This window comes from Pelophylax lessonae (assembly GCF_965119305.1).
Source record: "Pelophylax lessonae genome assembly, chromosome: 3".
Lineage (NCBI taxonomy): Eukaryota > Metazoa > Chordata > Amphibia > Anura > Ranidae > Pelophylax > Pelophylax lessonae.
Window position 1 is genome coordinate 283,863,515 of NC_138770.1, and position 21,571 is coordinate 283,885,085.

Sequence of the window (21,571 nt, forward strand, 5' to 3'; positions counted from 1 at the left end):
CATGGTTGGCACTTACCTGGAAAAAAATGCTCTCCGCGCACTGCCTCCAAAGGGCTTCTGATCTTGGCTTATTTTGGCAGTACTTTTCATAAATTTGAAGATCTTCCTTCTACATGAAGGAAAATGTGTAACACATAATTACCCTTTTGGTTGTTTTATTACACCTATTTTTGTGTTATATGAATTATTCTATCACATAAGTATGCATTAAAATGTACAGTATATTACAGCAAGTACAGTATCATGTAAATAATGCATATCACATAACTCATGTCAAATTGTTAGTGACAAATGAAATGTTATACCTTAAACGGTGTTGGTCTACACGTTGCAAATTCAGAGTGTTTAGAGTAAATTGGGATTGTTGCAACCTATACTTGTAGTTTCCTGCATAATGTCTGTATATATCTGCCACATTAATGGGTTCTATTTGTATATTGGGTGTCATTTATTCTTGGCTAGAAATAATTTCTTCTGCCCTGCTTTACATCAGCTTCTCTTCTTGATATAAAAATAAGCAAAATGGCAATGTCAAAGTGACACATGGACACAAAAATTCATCATAACAGTCATAGCCTACTACAAACTACAGGAATTCCATTCCATTTGTATGATTTTAAATTGTTAAAATATATCTTCAAAATAGGTTTCTCCATTTAAAGTGCATTGCTGTAATTTTGTCACAACACCACTTTATGCCAAAGCAAAGGTATCAAAACCGATGCAGACTGGCCCAAATCATTTGGTGGAGGGGGGATTATGGTGTGGGGTTATTTTTCAGAGGTTGGGCTTGGCCCCTTAGTTCCAGTAAAGAGAACTCTTAGGGCGTCAGCATACTAAGACATTTTGGACAATTTCATGCTCCCAACTTTTTGGGAACAGTTTGGGGATGGTCCCTTCCTGTTCCAATATGACTGCGCACCAGTGCACAAAGCGAGGTCCACCTTTGGGATGAATTAGAGTGGAGACTGCGAGCCAGGCCTTCTTGTCCATATCAGTGCCTGACCTCACAAATGCGCTTCTGAAAGAAATGTCAAACATTCCCATAGATACACTCCTAAACCTTGAGGACAGCCTGCCCAGAAGAGTTGAAGCTGTTCTAGCTGCAATGGGTGGGCCAACTCAATATTGAACCCTAGAGACTAAGACTGGGATGCCATTAAAGTTCATCTGTGTGTAAAGGCAGGTATCCCAATACTTTTGGTAATATAGTGTGTGTGTGTGTGTGTGTGTGTGTGTTTACACAGGATAGGGTTATTGGGTTGAGCATACATCATGAGATTCTATAGATAAAAGTTTTGCAGTTACAATTCTTAGAAATGTCACGAGTAAACAGATTGCTTTGCTGGCATGACCCTGGCTTAGCAAGAAGGAACCTTACTTCATAAAAAATGTTTTAATTAGTTACACACTAGATTAATTAGACCAAAAATATATATATATTATATCAAAATATAATTAACTCACAGCCATAAGGTCAAAAACCCCTCTTATTATATACACTAATAAAGATTAAAAGAGACCCTGCTATACTATATATAATATGAACATAAGAAAATATCATCATATAACAATAGGGAAGAAAACCTGATCCTAAAGAGATTGTAAAGTCTTGTATTATTTTTAATTAAAAATAACAAACATGTTATACTTACCTCCTCTGTGCAGTGGATTTGCACAGAGCAGCTCAGATTCTCCTCTTCTCAGGTCCCTCTTCAGCTCTCCAGGCCCCTCCCTCCTGTTGGGTGCCCCCACAGCAAGCAGTTTGCTATGGGGGTACCCAAGCTGAGTCACAGCTCCGTGTGTCCATTCAGACACAGAGCTGTGGCCTGGTCCCACCCCCTTTCTATTCTCATTTGCTGACTGACTAGTTGACAGCAGCAGGACCAATGGCGCCACGCTGCTGTCTAAGCCAATGAGGAGGGGAGTCCTGGACGGCCGATACATTTCTACAACTTTGCTGGAGCTAGAGGGACCTTAGGTAAATATTTGGGGGGGCTGAGGGGAGCTGCTGCATAAAATGCATTAACCACTTAAGCCCCGGAAGATTTTACCCCCATTCCGACCAGGGGGTATTTTGCGATTCGGCACTGCGTGACTTTAACGGACAATTGCGCGGTCGTGCGACGCTGTACCTAAATGAATTTGGCGTCCTTTTTTTCCCACAAACAGAGCTTTCTTTTGGTGGTATTTGATCACCTGTGCGATTTTTTGATCACGCGCTATAAACAAAAAAAGAGCGTCAATTTTGCAAAAATAGCAATATTTTTCACATTTTTTTATATGAAATTCCCCAAAAAAAAAATTTAAAAATCAAAATTTTTTTACTTTTTCGGCCAATTTGTTTTATGCTACCTATGTTTGGTAAAAAAAATCGCAAAAAGTGTATTTTGATTGGTTTGCGCAAAAGTTATCGCGTTTACTAACAAAGGGAAAGATTTCTGTCATTTTTGTTGTTTTTTTTTTTAACGTGTAATGGCGGCGATCTGCGATTTTTTTTGCGGTACTGCGACATTGGGGCGGACAGATCGGACCCTTGACTGACATTTTTGACACTTTTGGGGTTACCAGTGACATTTCTACAGTAATCAGTGCTATATATATGCACTGTTACTGTAAAAATACACTGGTAGTGAAGGGGTTAACTTTATTTGGGAGGGAGGGGCTGTGTGTATCCCTAGGGGCGTGCTTTCTACTGTGATTGGCTGGGGCTTGAGCTGTATGGACACTGATCAACGGATCTACATACTAGATCCGAGTGATCAGTATCCTAACAGCAAGGAGAATGACAGGTGGCTTGTTTACACAAGCTGCCTGACATTCTCCCTCTCCCCCGCCGATCGCCGAGTGACCGGCGGACATCGGGTCCGCCGGTCACACGCGCGGGGGGGTCCGTGACCACGCGGGAGCGGGAGCGCGCCTCCGGGGGCGCGCGCTCGCTCCCTAGACCCTCACAAGCTAGTGACGTAGCCCTACGTCACTTTGCCTGTGAGGGGCTGACTGCCGACGTAGATCGGCGTTAGGCAGTCGGCAAGTGGTTAAGATAAAAAACCTTCTGCCTTTACAATCACTTTAGGGCCTCATGCACACAGGACGTTTATGTAACTCACCTAAAAGCCAGCAGCATTTTTTGCTGAAAAACTGCCTGATGCTTGTAAAAATGTCTTAGCTTTTACAAGCTTCTAGCAGCTTTTACAGGCATCAAACTCTTGGACGTTAATTCCTTTCATTGGCCAGATTAAAACATTTATTCTAGTCATTGAAATTAATTAATGCTCAAGCACTAACGTTTAGCAGCTTTTAGAAGCTGTTAGCAGCTTCAAGCGTTTTTTTTCTGCCCAACTCTGCTGCTTTTGTAAGCACCTATGGTTTGGTGGTGAATTGGCGCAAGAAGAGGTCTCAAAAAAAAAAAAAGTCTGGTCCTGGGGACCCGGGGGAGGGGGAGAAGGGAAACACCAGGGGTGGGGGGACCCCCAAACAGTTCAGGGGGTAGCTGTCCACTGTAGCGGCTGCCGGCGGAAGAGACAGAAGAGATCTCTGGGGGGAGACAAGAGGGAAGACAGCGCAGCGCCTTCTAAGTGCAGCAAGACATTTATTGAAGTATGTGCAGCAGTATTACGCTCACATTTAGTCGGTGAATAAGATGCAGTTTGTCAAGTAATGTTGATCATCAGGAGCATCACTGGAGCAGGTCCTGGTGGTGGAGGCAGTGGATCCCGGTGAGAGCGGCAGGGGGTTCCTCCGTGTGTACAGGGATGGCCGTAGCATCCCGCATCACCGCCAGGAGTGACTCCAGGATCCCAGGACCCACGAGTGCCAGCGTTCCACCAGTTGACGAGGAGCCCACGGACACCACCGAGGCCATCCCTGTACACACGGAGGAACCCCCTGCCGCTCTCACCGGGATCCACTGCCTCCACCACCAGGACCTGCTCCAGTGATGCTCCTGATGATCAACATTACTTGACAAACTGCATCTTATTCACCGACTAAATGTGAGTGTAATACTGCTGCACATACTTCAATAAATGTCTTGCTGCACTTAGAAGGCGCTGCGCTGTCTTCCCTTTTGTAAGCACCTAGAAGCTGTTATTACCTTTTTTTCTGCTCCTAGAAGATAAAAAATGCTATCCTTTGTGTCCATGCACATTACATTAGGCTGTTAGCATTTTTTGAGCTTCGGTGTCTAGAAGCAGAAAAAAGAAATGTTTTTGTAGAGTTTTTTGGAGCGTTTTTCCAGCAGAAAAAAAAAAGATTTTTTTTCGTTTCTTTTTTCCTTCATGTACTGCAAAAAACACTAATACAATGCTAATGCTCCTAAATGCTCCTAAATGCTCCTAAAAGCTTCGAAATGCTTCTAAAAGCTTCCCCACCGGGAGAAGACAGTAATTATTCCTGGAGGCTATAACAGCCGCTAGCGATAATAGCAGGTAAAACCCACCATGCTGGTTGTACCCAAGTTTATTGATTGATCAACTTGGTGCATTCGGCCTGCACATACACGGTTCAAATTCGATTTGAACCATGTATGCCTTAAACTAAGGCCATGCTTGCACATTGCACATTAAAAAAGTTAATTACCAGTTTGTGGAAAGACATATCCATGCACCATCCAATACAAATGGTGCAGACAGCATCAAGCGTCACTTGGTATCACTGGTTGAGGACTAGTAAGAGTCCAATGCAATTTGTCTACTGTCCGGTGAATTCATTAGGGTGTCCTGCACTGCTCTCTTTCTACCCCTTCTCTACCACATTGACATAAACTTGCTACATCGGCGCATTCTAACACCCTTGAAAATTTTTTAGGCTCTAAATGTATTACAAAAGACATATATCTTACCCTTTTCAAAAAACATTTTCCAAGTGAATCTGTATCTTCGGTACACTTCTCCAGTTCTTTAAGAAAAGTTCTGAAAAAAAAAAAACAAAAAAAATAAATTCTGTTTAAATAAATGGTTTAAACACAGATAAATGTGTTTGCCCTGACTCCAGCCAAAATGATTTTATTTTAGAGTTACATTTCTGTCAGGGACCTCATTGAGATGATATTCCCTCATGCCATTATATGCTGGGTTCTAACTATGTATATGTTTGCACTTTGATGTGTAAAAAACACCCTCATTTCCCCCTTTCTTGTAATTTATGTTTTATATAAATAAAGATTTTATAAAAAAAAAAAAAAAAAAAAAAGATATTCCCTCACATCTTGTCTCTGTGATGCCCCTGCAGCTAATGAGTGGAGCGGTTGTCTTTGGGACAGAAAGGTAAAAACAATTAAAACATTATCAGAAGTGCCAAGCCTTTGCTATGCTACTAAAAATGTGTTTTTGTCTGTGTCCCTGTTGGTGAGATTTCAAATCACTTCCTCTCTTGACAGGTAAAGAGGATAGATACATTTCTACACTAGAGATGCAAACAGCAATAAAAACCTGACAGAAGCTCTAACCCTTCCCCGACTTTGCAAAACGTTCTTTCTTTCTTTATATATATATATATATATATATATATATATATATATATATATATATATATATATACACACACACAGTATCTCACAAAAGCGAGTACACCCCTCACATTTTTGTACATATTTTATTATATCTTTTCATGTGACAACACTGAAGAAATTACACTTTGCTACAATGTAAAGTAGTGAGTGTACAGCTTGTATAACAGTGTAAATGTGCTGTCCCCTCAAAATAACTCAACACACAGCCTTTAATGTCTAAACCGCTGGCAACAAAAGTGAGTACACCCCTAAGTGGAAATGTCTAAATTGGGCCCAAAGTGTCAATATTTTGTGTGGTCACCATTATTTTCCAGCACTGCCTTAACCCTCTTGGGCATGGAGTTCACCAGAGCTTCACAGGTTGCCACTGGAGTCCTCTTCCACTCCTCCATGATGACATCACGGAGCTGGTGGATGTTAGAGACCTTGCGTTCCTCCACCTGCCGTTAGGGTTTAGGTCTGCGGACATGCTTGGCCAGTCCATCACCTTTACCTTCAGCTTCTTTAGCAAGGCAGTGGTCGTCTTGGAGGTGTGTTTGGGGTCGTTATCATGTTGGAATACTGCCCCGTGGCCCAGTCTCTGAAGGAAGGGGATCATGCTCTGCTTCAGTATGTCAGAGTACATGTTGCCATTCATGGTTCCCTCAATGAACTGTAGCTCCCCAGTGCCAGCAGCACTCATGCAGCACCAGACCATGACACTCCCACCATAATGCTTGACTGTAGGCAAGAATCACTTGCCTTTGTACTCCTTACCTGATTACCGCCACACACGCTTGACACCATCTGAACCAAATAAGTTTATCTTGGTCTCATCAGACCACAGGACATGGTTCCAGTAATTCATGTCCTTAGTCTGCTTCTCTTCAGCAAACTGTTTGCGGGCTTTCTTGTGCATCATCTTTAGAAGAGGCTGCCCTTTGGGACAACAGCCATGCAAACCAATTTGATGTAGTGTGGGGCTTATGGTCTGAGCACTGACGGGCTTACCCCCCCCCCCCCACCCCTTCAACCTGTGCAGCAATGCTGGTAGCACTCATAAATCTATTTTCCAAAGAAAACCTCTGGATTTGACGCTGAGCATGTGCACTCAACCTCTTTGGTCGAGCATGACGAGGACTGTTCTGAGTGGAACTTGTCCTGTTAATCTGCTGTATGGTCTTGGCCACGGTGCTGCAGCTCAGTTTCAAGGTCTTGGCAATCTACTTAAAGCCTAGGCTATCTTTATGTAGAGCAAAAATTATTTTTTTCAGATTCTCAGAGAGTTCTTTGTCATGAGGTGCCATGTTGAACTTTTAGTGACCAGTATGAGAGAGTGAGAGCGATAACACCATTTTTAACACACCTGCTCCCCCATTCACACCTGAGAGCTTGTAACACTAATGAGTCACATGACACCGGCGGGGGGGGGGGGGGAGGCGGCTAATTGGTGACCAGGTTTTCCCACATCTCAGAAGGGATTTTGGACCAATCTTTTTTACAGATGTTCTCTAAATCCATAATGTTTCTTGGGTGTCACTTGACAACTCAAGGTTTCAGCTCCCTCCATAAATTTTCTATAGAATTAAGGTCTGGAGACTGGCTAGGCCACTCCATGACCTTAATATGCTTCGATAAATGCGCACATGGAGCAATTACCTGCAGTTAGGGACAGGTGATTGCTCCTGGATAAAAACATTTTCCATCGAGGCATGATCAGCTGTACCTAACCACAGGTGCCCCTTGTACATCAAAACAGCTGCGGCTGCTCTCACCCCGTCATTGCTTTGTACAAGCTGAGCAGCTGCAACTATCTGCATTAACCTCTGAATCCAGCCACAGGAAACCATTGGATTCTTACCACTGTTGGCAATTACTTCCCATGTGAAAGAGGCCTTGTAAGCAGGAGCATCTGCTGGTGGCACTATGGTCCATAAACCTCAAGAGTGTAGGCATGGTTTCTGCCAGTGGGTAACTCCCAGAGTCCCTGCAGTCAACAGATCCCTGGAATCAGCCTTCCCCTGCTGCTGGCTGCTGGAAAGGTATTTAGCCCCACCTTAGGAATCTCTCAGTTGCTCGTTGTTTTACATGCGTGCCCATACTCTGGTCCTCATACCAGTCTTCCTGATTCTGCTGCCTGACCATGTACATCATCCTCATCTTCCTGATTCTGCTACCTGTACCTGGTTCGCATGTGCCTTGCTCTCTGTACCAGCCATTCTGATCATGCTACCTTTACCTGCATCCTATATACCTTGCTCCATGTATCAGCCATTATGATCCTGCTGCTGATGTGGCTGATCCCTGTTCTGTTCCCATTTATGACCCTTCTTACCCACTGTTTCTCTGGCCTGACCCTGCCTTACTTTATTTCTCCTCCTGAGTTGTATATTATTATTATTATTAATAAGGATTTCTATAGCGCCAGCAACTTACGCAGTGCTTTACAATATTACAATATTAGAGGGAGACAGTTCATATACAATACAATAAAATACAAGAGGATTTAGAGGGTCCTGCTCAGAAGAGCTTACAATCTAATGGGATAACTCTATTAGTTTTAGTTAGTTAGGTAGGTTAATTGTATATAGCTCATTTAGTTCATAGTTAGACTAAATAGGTAGTTTAACTGTTCACATGTGTTGTACTAGTGTTTGTAATTTATATATATTAATATATACTGTATTCTGTATATATACTGTATATATATATATATATATATATATATATATATATATATAGTAATGTGCTAAAGTTTTAGGCAGGTGTGAAAAATGCTGTAAATTAAGAATGCTTTCAGAAATAGAAGTAATAGTTATTTTTTACATTAAATTAACAAATTGGAAAGTAAACAAACAGAAGAGAAATCAATATCAAATCAATATTTGGTGAGACCACCCTTTGCCTTCAAAACAGCATCAATTCTAGGTAAACTTGCACACAGTTTTTGAAAGAAGTCTGCAGGTAGGTTGTTCCAAACATCTTGGAGAACTAACCATAGATCGTCTGTGGATGTAGGCTGCCTCAAATCCTTCTGTCTCTTCATGTAATCTCAGACAGACTTGACAATGTTAGGATGCTTGCGAAATACAAGCAGATACTTATTCATTATGCCATACCATCAGGGAGTAGTGTGATTGGACCCAAATTTATTCTGTAGCAGGACAGCGGCCCAAACTTACAGCCAATCTTATTAAGAACTATCCTGAGCGTAAAGTAGAACAAGGAGTCATTGAAGTGATGGTTGGCCCCCACAGAGCTCTGATCTCAACATCATAAAGTCTATGTGGGATTACATAAAGAGACAGAAGGATTTGCGGCAGCATACATCCACAGAAGATCTGTGGTTAGTTCTCTAGGATGTTTGGAACAACCTACCTGTCAAGTGCCTTCAAAAACTGGGGCATAATAACTGTGTGTACATAGAAGAACTGATGCTGGTTTGAAGCAAAAGGGTAGTCACACCAAATATTGTTTTGATTTAGATTATTCCTCTGTTTCTTCTCTTTGCATTTTGTAAATTTCTAAAAAATAAAGAATTAATTTATAGATTTTTAAAAACTGATGGAAGGAGAGAGAGAGTTGTGTGCATTCTTAATAAATATGTGTTAATAAATTTAGACTTGAGCCTGATCCACTCTATGTAGCCTCATATATTCGGTCACACCTGCTGTACATTATACCCAGCTTGTGGTGTCCTTACATTTAGCCCCCATTTACACCTGAACGTTTTGTAATTAAAATCTCCAAAATGCTCAGCAAGGCATTGTTAGCCCCATCAATTTTAAACCTTTCACTGCCACCAATGTATGGCATAAATTGGTAGCAGCAACAGGGGAGAGGGGTAGATCTGACAAGTTGGCTGTCAGGTAGAAGCAATGGGGGTGGTTTTACAGTTTTCCTATTGCTTTCACACACACACTGTATATTCGCCCCTACCTGCACCCCTGCCATGTTTCCCAGGCTCCACGCTCCCACCTGCAGATTTGGGACCTTTGGATAAAGGGGATGGATCCAGTCACTGTAGAGAAGAAGCTAATGGAACACAGGTGAGACATCAGGGATCGAGAAGTCCCTGATTTCTCATTAAAGAGAACCTGTCACAACCAAATAGCATCACATAGGGGACTTTTTCACCTATCTGTTAAAAAAATAAAGTTTAGTGTGAAAGAAGGCACTTAAATCCCCCCCCCCGAAAAAAAACTGGAGCTCCCCCTACCTCTACACTAATGCACATATGACTGTTATAACACGCATCAGGGGTGCCTACATACAAAGAAGTAGATTGTGCTACAAAACAGGCCATTCTAGGGCCATTATTCATAGACCTGACAGGGCTTTTAAAATTGTCACCTTTGGAAAATTTAGGGATAAAGTAAATTGGGCAAAAAATGTACAATCTATCCTTAAAGATCTCCTGTATGATACACCCCACTTAAAAAAGCTAACAAAAAAAAAAAAAATCAGAAACACTGTACATACAGTACGCTCAAGTGTGAATGAGGACTTCTGAAAATCTGAACAACATATTTACTACTCAACTTACTAACAGTTTCATTTTAGGTAGACTTTATTGGTATGACAGACAAAATGATGCAGCGCAAATCCTGTAAATAATGGCATAAGAAATAAAGAGTCCCAAAAAAGATGACAGATACAGTCTGGCCACATCCGTCTGACGTCACCCGCTGCTGCTGCTGTTCCGAGCGTGTGTGGCTGGCTGCTGGTATGCACAGCCCACGACGCTGAAGTTTTATCGATGTGCACCTGTACTGATGTGCCTGTGTTTATCATTTACCATGTAAGTGCAAACTATATTTATTAAAGAAGTTTAGTACTGGCAGTCTGCACTTAGAGGTTTTCTTCTTTTATTTATACCTCGGAATGTCCACATTTGGGGAATCCGGTCTGTGAGTCCTATCTGGTCCTTAGTTATCAAGGAGTGTATACGAATGTACCTGAAGCCTGCTTGTTGATGTGGATTGACACTGCGATTTTTGACCTCTGGTAACACAGTGGTCGAATCATGAGGTGAGGGCATCAGTGTGCTTTATGGTGGAGGGAGATCACTGTGTGGAGTCGTTGTCTCCTATATCCTCTTTCAACACAGATTGGACCTAAGGAACTGTCTCTGTCATCTTTTTTGGGACTCTTTATTTCTTATGCCATTATTTACAGGATTTGCGCTGCATCATTTTGTCTGTCATATCTCTCTGTGATTTTTTGCTGTATATCCTGGGTCGGTGTTCAGCTGGCATTTCCATCTAGTTTAGCTACACTCACCTGTCTGCGCTGATTGTTTTTCATTTACTGAGACTTTATTGGTAGTGTCCATTAATGCAGCACTATGTGCCTGAGTCGCCAGGCCATGTCCCTGCATGTTGGGGAAGAGTCCATATCTCTGTGTAAATGCCAACAAGACTTACTTGATGCGCAAAAAGGACCTTTTGAACTTTGAACTGATGGGTAAATGGGGCATCAAAGCACAGGTTTACATAAAAAATATTGTTTATTAGATCATATATTTAAACAAATATTACAATGTTATGTTTTATTCCTGTAAAGTACCCAGTACAGTCAAAATATGTAAGGCTAGGTTCACATTGGTGCAGGAACATGCGCAAAATTGCGTGCTTTACCGCAATGCAAAAAAAAAAAAAATGCACAACCCCTTTTCAGATGTGCAATGATGCCATTAATTCCTAATAGCACCCCTACGCTGCTAGCAACGTCACCCCCACAGTGACAAAGTATCATGCATTTTGGAGTCATGCACTCCTTTAGAGCGTTTTTCAAATGAAAGGCAGACCATTGAAATCAAGGAACTGCCCTAACATGTGACGCATGGAAACACTCAAAAACAATTGCGCAGTCTGCCTCCGTCACACTCTAACGATCAGTGGTCTTCGATCGTTCAGCTCTTAGTTTAGACCTGGCAGGGAACCTCGGCAGCATCAGATCAATGCTGCAGCCATGGAGATGAGTATGAATGTTTTTTTTTCCCCGTACTTCTCGTTTAAGTCTTGCAGTGGGGGAAGGGGGAGGATAGGGGGGGATCAGCCCCACTCAAGGGAGGATTTTTGTTTTCCGTGGAGTTCAACTTTAACTGCTTTCCTGCAAGACATCTGCTCTTAGAGCTAATAGATGATGCACAAATGAAATCTACAGTTGCATGAATCAGAGGAGTGACTCCTTCATTCTCATCCACACTCAATATTAAGCTTTGGTTAGAGAGAAAAGGGGAACCAACTGATGTGCTCATTCATTAGAAAATTCTGAATTCTCTGTAAAAGCAACGTCATAAGTTCTTCCTGTATTACATTATTATTATTATTATTCAGTATTTATATAGCGCCAGCAGTTTTGTGCAGCTCTATACAATATAAAAGAGTGACAATACAGTTACAATACAATAAAATACAAGAGGATTAAGAAGGCCCTGTTAAGAAGAGCTTACAATCTAATGGAGTGGGACAGGTGTTATAAGAGGTTGTAACAGTTAGGAATGAGCTGATGGAAGATTATTTGGCGGTGTGATAGGCTTCCCTGAAGAGATGAGTTTTCAGGGGTCGCCTGAAAGCAGCTAGAGTAGGAGATAGCCGTACAGGTTGAGGTAGAGCGTTCCAGAGGATGGGAGAGGCCCTGGAGAAATCCTGGAGACGAGCATGAGAGGAGGAGACAAGGGAGCTTGAGAGTAGGAGGTCTTGAGAGGAGCGGAGAGGACGGTTTGGGTGATATTTTGAGACAAGATTGATAATGTAGCTCAGGGCAGAGTTGTGAATGGCTTTGTATGTTGTGGTTAGTATTTTGAATTGAATTCGCTGGACAATCGGGAGCCAGTGTAGGGATTGGCAGAGAGGGGAGGCAGACACTGAGCGGTTGGTAAGGTGGATAAGCCTGGCAGCAGCATTCATGATAGACTGAAGAGGGGATAGCCTATGGAGTGGTAGGCCTATGAAGGGAGTGGCAATATATATATATATATTACATATATTTATCTGTACAATAAACCTTATTATAGCTATAAAAAGTCAAAAAACATGAATCTACAAACTAAAAAAATAACATTTACCCATAACCAATATAGTTGCACTGTAATAAACAGAAAATGTAGTAAATGATTATACATTATTTGTGTACATGCTTTGAAGTTTAAACAATAGAAAAATTAAAATATGAAAGCTAATACAAGACAATTGCACCTAGTCTCTCTCCTAACAGCATTGTGGAGAACAGTTTTTTTTTTTTTTTTTACAATTACTGAAGCTTCCATGAGAGCTTTGCAGCACATGCAATAGGGGCACTCTGCAAGGGGGAGGTGGGCAGGAGCGCTCACGCTGGTGGGGGACCCAAAGAGGGGGAGGAACCAATACTGAAATATCAAAATCATGGCACAGATCAGTTAAGTATGACATTTTTGCTATAAAAAAAGAAAATGTAGCCTTTACAAACACTTTGATCCCGAGCTTGGGGGGGGAGAGAGGGAGAGAGAGAGAGAGAGAGAGAGAGAGAGAGAGAGAGAGAGAGAGAGAGTGCTCAATTGAGGTCAGGCTCAGGTAAGTATTTAGGGGAGCTCAATTTTGTTTTACCTTAATGCAGAAAATGCATCAAGGTAAAAAACCTTAAAGAAGAAGTATGGCTAAAGCATTTTTGGCCCTATTTTCCCTATGGATCACAGGAGTGCAGTTTGTTCTGCACTCCTCTGACTTGCTTTCAGCTGACAGTGGGCTAAAGCCTGCTGTTGACTGTCATCACTCACCCGGTCCAGGTGCTGGATTGACCCCCAACTCTTCAGCCAGGATCAATCTTGTAACCTGGACCAGCAGCTGGCTAAGCTTCTCAGTGAGCCGCTGGGAGACTGAACCAGGCCCCTCTGCCCCCTGCATAGCTCAGTGCTCCAGTGAGTGCTGGAGGGGCAGAGAAGAGAGTCAGTAACTGAAAGTCCCAGCTCTCTGCTCAGAGCAGAGGGGAGAACTGAGCGATCAGCGGTGTTTGATCTCTCAGTTCTCAGTGTAGAAGCAGCTAAGACAGATGCAGCATCGAGTCAATGCTGCATCCACCTAGGTGAGTATAATTTTTTTTTAGGAAACCCAGTTCTCTTTTAATCCGTTACAATCACTTTAAATATTTTAAAAAACTTTATTCAGTATCATAAAATATTCATTTGTTGGAGGATAGCATGATACAAAAATTCAATATTGAAAAAGGAACAAAACAAACTGATATGAATGAAGCAAATGATACCATGACAGTAATTAAAATACCTTTTGTGAAATTCGTAGATTTCTTGAAGATTTCCAAAAAGGATGTCTTTGCTATTCTGTAAAACCACAGGAATCAAAGGATTCATTTCGGGATTGTCCAAAGATGATGCATAACCCTGCAAAAAATGGGTATTTACTAACTTGCAACTATTGAGAGCCCTAATTTATGTAGCCTCATGTATTTTGTAACTCATACATACATTTACAGTTTACAAATACTCATTTTATTTGTGGATCTCCAAAATAGTGAACATTTATGTTGAAGGCTATCATTTTATTTTTTTAGTTTAGGGTAGTGCATAGAGGGTTTAAAGCCTTTCGGTCTTGCTGTGTGGTCTCCAGTATAGGAAGGGAGGGACATTTCTACAGTGAATACTCAACATCAGTTTTATTAAAGCATAGGGAAAGATTGAATTATATCTCTACTTGTATTGTCACCTAGACAGAAAGTGAGGGGAAATCTCCCCAGTGAGGTTACATAATGGTAGAGGGTCTAACTCTTCCCTACTTCATCCAAAACTATAGAAAGCTTTGGATGGAGTTAAAAAGAAAAACACTCAAATTCCAATTTTTGTACATTTTATATATACTAGAAGGTGGTATTCATATACTGGTATTATGGAACACTCACAGCTTTATTGCCTGAAGCACAGAAAATAGAAAACATAGTTGCTTTTTACACAGCAAATTACTACAAAAGCCTTTGTGTAGATAATGGATAGACAGGCCTCCACAGATCACAATCCCACATTCGATTTAACCACTGTTAAAAGCAGGGTGCTGCAGTGACCGGCCAGTAACACCATTATTTAAACATGAAGTATGTGACCAGTCCACCTCAAATGCTCCAAATAGCCACAGAATAAAAATGTAACATTTCAGAGGCTTGCAGGACCCCTTCATTCAAGATTATAATTCAAGAGAATTCAAGCTAAACAGCTAAACAAACAGATGAAATACATATATAAGAGCTGTTTTTGCTGCAGTCAAGTAACACCTAGACTGGGTTCACATACTTTATATGTGAATTGGATGTGTTTTGAACCATATCCAATTTCCATGACATGTGAAATAACATTGATTTCTATTGAAGCTGTTCACATACACTATATTGTCAAAAGTTTTGGGACGCCTGCCTTTACACCAACATAAACTTGTGGCATCCCAGTCTTAATCTGTCAGGTTCAATATTGGATTGGCCCACCCTTTGCAGCTATAACAGCGTTAGAGAAAAAGCCTGGCTTGCAGTGTGTGCTGTAATTCTTCCCAAAGGTGATCTGTCGGTTGAGGCCAGGTCTCTGTGCAGGCCAGTCAAGTTCCTCCACCCCAAACTCGCTCATCCATGTCTTTATGAACCTTGCTTCGTGCACTGGTGCACAGTCATGTTGGAACATGAAGGGGCCATCCCCAAACTGTTGGGAGCATGAAATAATCCAAAATTTCTTGGTATGCTGACGCCTTAAGAGTTCCCTTCATTGGAAAGAAAAAATGAGAGTGCAAACGCCTAGTGCGTTACCTTCAACACCAATGAAAATTTCAGGAGAGAGGCTCCCTTCTTTGTCAGCTCTGAGGAAGGAAGCTTTTCAACTGCAGAGATGTGACATCCCTGTTACTGGAGTTTTGTGTATGACATGTGTTTTATCTTCTCATGATTTTAAGTATGACTTTGGCATTTTTAATAAATGCTCATTGGTGTTGAAGGTAATGCACTAGGCATTTGCGCCCTCCTTTTTTCTTTGTGGTGATTTGGAGTTTCCCTGCTTAAGGAGAGCAACATCGCTAGAAATACCATAACCATCAGAATGAGTGCTGAGGCTTGACTGTTTTTGGAATATTCCCTTCACTGGAACTAAGGGGCCAAGCCCAACCCCTCAAAAACAACCACAATCCCCCCTTTACCAATTGGTTTGGACCAGTGCACAAAGCAAGGTCCATAAAGACATGGATGAACGAGTTTTGGGTGGAGGAACTTGACTGGCTTGCACAGAGTCCTGACCTCAACCCGACAGAGCCCCTTTGGGATGAATTAGAGTGGAAACTGCAAGCCAGGCCTGCTTACCCAACATCAGTGCCTGACCTCACCAATACACTTCTGGAAGAATGATCAGACATTCCCATAGACACACTCCTAAACCTTGTGGATAGCCTTCCCAGAAGAGTTGAAGCTGTTATAGCTGCAAAAGGTGGGCCAACTCAATATTGAACCCTACGAACTGAGACTGGGATGCCATTAAAGTTCATGTGCATGTGAAGGCAGGCGTTCCAATACCCAATGACAATATAGTGTATATGCAGCGCATCCACAGTGCAAATTTAAAAAGAGTCCCGTGCCTTTTTGGAGCACTGCCGTGCAGTTCAGGTGCAAACTCCAGGCTCATTGAGTTCTGTGGGAACGCTTATGAATTGCACAATTGTGTTCTGGATTCAGTTCAGGATTTCAGCACAGATTTGCCTTCCTACTTCAGGAGTTGACCCTTTATATACTATGTAGTGGCCAGCACTGAAATTGCAGCTGTGAAAAAAATCTTAACTGAAGAAAAAAAGGGGATTAATTAAAGAAGGTGTATGTGTGTAGCATTCATGTACTCCCATATGGGAGACACTCAGTAGACACTCAGTTTGAGTAGTGTTAGCTAGTGTTAGGACTGCAGAATACACAGGGTGCCTTGGAGTGGCCTGCAGCTTATACATGCGCTTGCAAATGTGTGTTAACTAAACCCCTGTTTTTAACCTATTATGTTAGACAGGTTTATTTGGTTTGTCAGCAGACTGGTGGGTAAGAATAGCAAACTAATGGGCCATACACACTATAAGATTTTCTGAAGATTTTTTCCTTTAGACTTACCAAAACCATATAATATGAGGTCAAACCTAAACACTTTCAATTTGTATGCAATCTGGCAGGCCCTTGCACTACATAGAAAAGGTAAATCTGAAGGAAATCTAACCACAAAAGTTGGTTAGTGTGTATCCAGCTTTAGGGCCGGTTGGTTTCTACACACACACACCTTCTTTAATCCCCTTTTTTTCCTTCAGTTCTGTTATATACAGGGATGGAGACCCTGAGCAGTGCTCGCCGGTGTCTCATGTAAAGTCCCAAAACTGCCTAAATTTTCCATGTTGCCAGGGATGGAGACGCTCGCTTTACAGGCTGGTGTTTCATCTAAAGTCCCATTTTGCCTTTACCATCTATATTACTGGGATGGGGGTGTGTGTCTCCCAGCTGGTCATTTTTTAGTTTGCACCCTATGGCTTTCACATAGCCATTCGTTTTTCAATACCAGTCATGGCTGGGAGCAGGTGAGGGAGGATTGGGCCACCTCCAAGCTCACCTGTTTCCCATCCAACCATTAGCATTCATGTACTCCCATATGGGAGACACTCAGTAGACACTCAGTTTGAGTAGTGTTAGCTAGTGTTAGGACTGCAGAATACACAGGGTGCCTTGGAGTGGCCTGCAGCTTATACATGCGTTTGCAAATGTGTGTTAACTAAACCCCTGTTTTTAACCTATTATGTTAGACAGGTTTATTTGGTTTGTCAGCAGACTGGTGGGTAAGTATAGCAAACTAAGGGCCGGTTGGTTTCTACACACACACACCTTCTTTAATCCCCTTTTTTTCTTCAGTTCTGTTATATACAGGGATGGAGACGCTGAGCAGTGCTCGCCGGTGTCTCATGTAAAGTCCCAAAACTGCCTAAATTTTCCATGTTGCCAGTGATGGAGAAGCTCGCTTTACAGGCTGGTGTTTCGTCTAAAGTCCCATTTTGCCTTTACCATCTATATTACTGGGATGGGGGGTGTGTCTCCCAGCTGGTCATTTTTTAGTTTGCACCCTATGGCTTTCACATAGCCATTCGGTTTTTCAATACCAGTCATGGCTGGGAGCAGGTGAGGGAGGATGGGGCCACCTCCAAGCTCACCTGTTTCCCATCCATCCATTATCATTCATGTACTCCCATATGGGAGACACTCAGTAGACACTCAGTTTGAGTAGTGTTAGCTAGTGTTAAGCCTCGTACACACGCAACGATTATCGGCCGACCGATCGGCCGTCTTTTGTCCAGTGTTGTTGTGTTGGTTGAAATGTGCTCTAGACTGCACACGAATTTTCTTGGCCAACAAAAAACCAACTTCAGAAGTGATGTCATGTGCTGGTTTACTTTCCGTGTGTTTTTTCTTCTCTGAGCATGCCCAGTCTTGCTCATCAGATTTTTGTCTGACGAAATCTGTACTGACTGACGGAACATCGGCCGTTCTGTTGACGGCCAACAAAAATTTTATAGCCTGCACACCAGATTTTGTTCGGCCGAAAAGTCGGAGTCGGTTGTCGAAAGCATCATACTAACAAGCCGAAAATCGGCCGATCGGACGTTGGCCGAAAATTCACGGCCAACTATCGATGCGTGTGTACGAGGCATTAGGACTGCAGAATACACAGGGTGCCTTGGAGTGGCCTGCAGCTTATACATGCGTTTGCAAATGTGTGTTAACTAAACCCCTGTTTTTAAACTATTATGTTAGACAGGTTTATTTGGTTTGTCAGCAGACTGGTGGGTAAGTATAGCAAACTAAGGTTGGTTTCTACACACACACACCTTCTGTAATCCCCTTTTTTTCTTCAGTTCTGTTATATACAGGGATGGAGACGCTGAGCAGTGCTTGCCAGTGTCTCATGTAAAGTCCCAAAACTGCCTAAATTTTTCCGTGAAAAAAATATTGTCCTGAACCTTGGAAATTCACATCAGAACCACATTAAAAATGCACCTGAACTGCTGAACAAATACTTTTTTTATTTGCAGGGAAAATGGACAAACAATATGCACCGGACATGTGTGAACCCAGTCTTACAGGTCTTGTCCCTCCCCATGCATGTGACTTGACGTTGAAAGGAGAAGCAATTGAGTGTTAAGCTCATCTTTCTCTCACTCTAATCTCTACTCATGAGTTATCACATGAGCACTGCAGCACACCTGACTGGCTCTTTTTGCCGCTCTGAGCTCTGCTATATAGAGACTATAAAAAGCTGATACCAACTGAAATGTAACTACCTGCACTGCTTGTATTTAAGAAAATTCATTTAAAAACTTACTATTTTAAGGTTTTTAACCTTGAAAAAATATTTCAGATCTACAGCTCACGGAACCTTGAATCTGATTAGCGAGCTGTAGATATAAAAAAAAATATTGTAGAAATAGCATTGAACAATAGAATAAATATTTAAAAAAATGTACAACCTTAAATAAGAACTTCACCCAAAAGGGGAAGTTCCACTGTTCCACCTCCCCCTCTGCAATATTTGGCACTTTCTTGGGGGGGTACCTGGTTTTGACAGTCCATTTAGACAGTCTAGGTAGGCGCTCCTAGTGGAAGTTCTCCTACCTTCCCCGCAATCTTCTTGGACATATCACAGGTCCCAGAAGACTGCAGGATCATTCACAAAGCGTTTCTTATTTACATGATGCATTAAGATGCTGTGGACCGAAGTCCAGTGGAAAAAAAACAGCTTGAGTGAGCCCATCGCTGGATCCTGGGAAAGGGGGGACCTGCTTATCAAAAGTAAGCAGCTACAGTCTCTGTAGTCACTGACTTTTCATTTTCAGAAACATGACTGGAGCTCCTCTTTGATGAAAAAATTAGGCTTGCTTTTTTTCTGCACTTTCTATATGCAACACGAATGCATTTTTCTGCACAGAAAAAAAAAAAAAAAAAACTCACCCGACACCAACATTAGGGGTGTGAACGGGGCACATAGAAATCAACCTACATTACAGAAATGTATGTCTCTGAACATGGTGTGAACAAGGCCAAAATATTCTAGGCAACTAAAATCTGCACATTTTTTCATCAGTTTTTCTGCACATATGGTGTGACTGAGGCCTTACTTAACAAAACTCCCAAATATTGTGATTTGTAAATAAGGCAGCAGACTGCGGTAACAGTTGGGCCTCGTTTACAACATACAGTATATGCATTATAAGTGATGGAAAAACGGTGCAGATCTGACCTGCATAGAATATTTTGAGCTTCTTCACACCATGTGCAGCAACATGCATTTTTGTAATGTACGCCTCTGAAAGAACATAGAAAGAAAACAACTGATTTCTATGTGCAATGTTCACTCCACAATGTTGCTGTCGGGTGATTTTTTTTCTGCACAGAAAATGCATACATGTTGCATATTTCTGTGCAGAGAAAAATATGCATGATACCCATGTTGTTTTCACTGCCTACTGACAGTGAGTATTGTGGGTGTGCATTGATACCTGATGCCTCCTTTGTAGTTACAGCTTCTGTGAGCTCAGAGGGCGGTTCTGAGACTGAAGAGAGCAGGAGCTTGAGGCTGAATGTTGCAGGAGATGAGGTCCTGTGTATAGCAGTGGCTAAATGCATGCTGGGTGGGGGAGCCTGGATTGGGAGAATGCAGCTAAATGTAGCAGGAGGTGGCATTCTGTGTATGGCAGCACTGAATGCTGACTGCAGGCATGGAAATCAGAAAACTAGTGCACATGGCTCGTTGAGACTGAATGTAGCAGGAGGTGAGGGTGAGATCACAATAGCTTTATGTATATTTATGGCATAATATAAAGCTACATTCCGCTATATTCAGTCTGATCCAGCAGCCTGTTCTCACTCTCTGCAATCTGTATTCAGTGCTTCTTTACAAAGGATGTGAAAAAGAAATATGTCTAGTGCGCTTCCAATGATGATAAAAACAAAAAATTGTTTAAAAGTGAAAAAACATGTACAGATGAAAATATAACGTGACCATGCTGTTGCAGCAACCAAAGATAATGTGCTAAAAAAACACAGATAGGTGAATAATAATTCAAATAAAGTCCGAAAGCGTCAATAAACTGTTTCCTGGAACACACAGGTGAGATATCCCATACGATATAGTGTGTTTCCCCACACCAAAGTGAATTGGCTCCTTACCAAATAAACATATGAAATAGCATGAATCATAGATCAAATAGATGGTTGTGGATTCCAAAAACTGCAGTATCACCACCACACGGTGCCACCTCGTGAGAAGGTAAATGAATGGGCCTCTTACCAAATGGCTGTAATGTTCCGGTACCTCTGGTACCCTTGCTTCCATATTTCTCCTCTCTTAATTGCGTCCCATCTTGTATAACAAAGGACGCATATACCTTTAAGACCGGATGACATCACTGCCGAGCGCCGCTATGAGCGGCTATTTCAATCGCCGGTTTGCTCTCACTCATCGCTCGTTCAAACCCACATGTTCATCGCACCTACGCCTGAGAAGTCGGAGCTGCTGACATACCTTCCTTGCTGAACTGAAGCCGGAAACCTCGCTGGTGATCCGTATCTCGCTACGGGATCACCCCTCTCCAATGGACACTGTTATTCCTAAACCTATCTAAGTGATAAGTACCCCGCAGGGGATTCTTGCTACCAATCTCCTACTGTCATCTACTGCAATTACCAAGACTATCTATCTATCTATTCACTATCATCTGCATAAGACTGTTAGCTCTTGGGACTACCTTGAACTATCCTTGCACTAGGTTACTCTGTCTAAGTATACTCCATCTGTGTCCTCTTACCATCTGCACTATACTTGACATCAGAACCAGATCTGCTTTACCATCACCTGCAACTCTCCTAATACTACTTCTAGTGCTCACCATACAATAGCCTGTTTCTCATCTATATCCTCATATACTCTATCCCTCCATTAAACATCTATTGATATATATATACTATATAACAGGCTGTACACGGTGATGAAGTCCTGAGAGTTGGATATGTTATTCAACAGATTCTCTACAAGGCTACTGAGTGTAA

General features: G+C 41.9%; 1 protein-coding gene across 5 annotated transcripts in view; it reads right to left on the minus strand.

The window, feature by feature from the left end:
- Positions 1-21,571, minus strand: part of MCF2L2 (MCF.2 cell line derived transforming sequence-like 2) — a 529,158-nt gene that overhangs the window by 112,788 nt on the left and 394,799 nt on the right. For all 5 annotated transcript variants that reach the window (XM_082251878.1, XM_082251880.1, XM_082251879.1 and 2 more), the window contains 3 exons: positions 13,756-13,871; positions 4,844-4,913; positions 17-109 (listed from right to left, as the gene is read on the minus strand). In XM_082251878.1, coding sequence (XP_082108004.1) covers positions 17-109; positions 4,844-4,913; positions 13,756-13,871 — 279 coding nt within the window. The remainder of the gene's footprint in view (positions 1-16; positions 110-4,843; positions 4,914-13,755; positions 13,872-21,571) is intronic.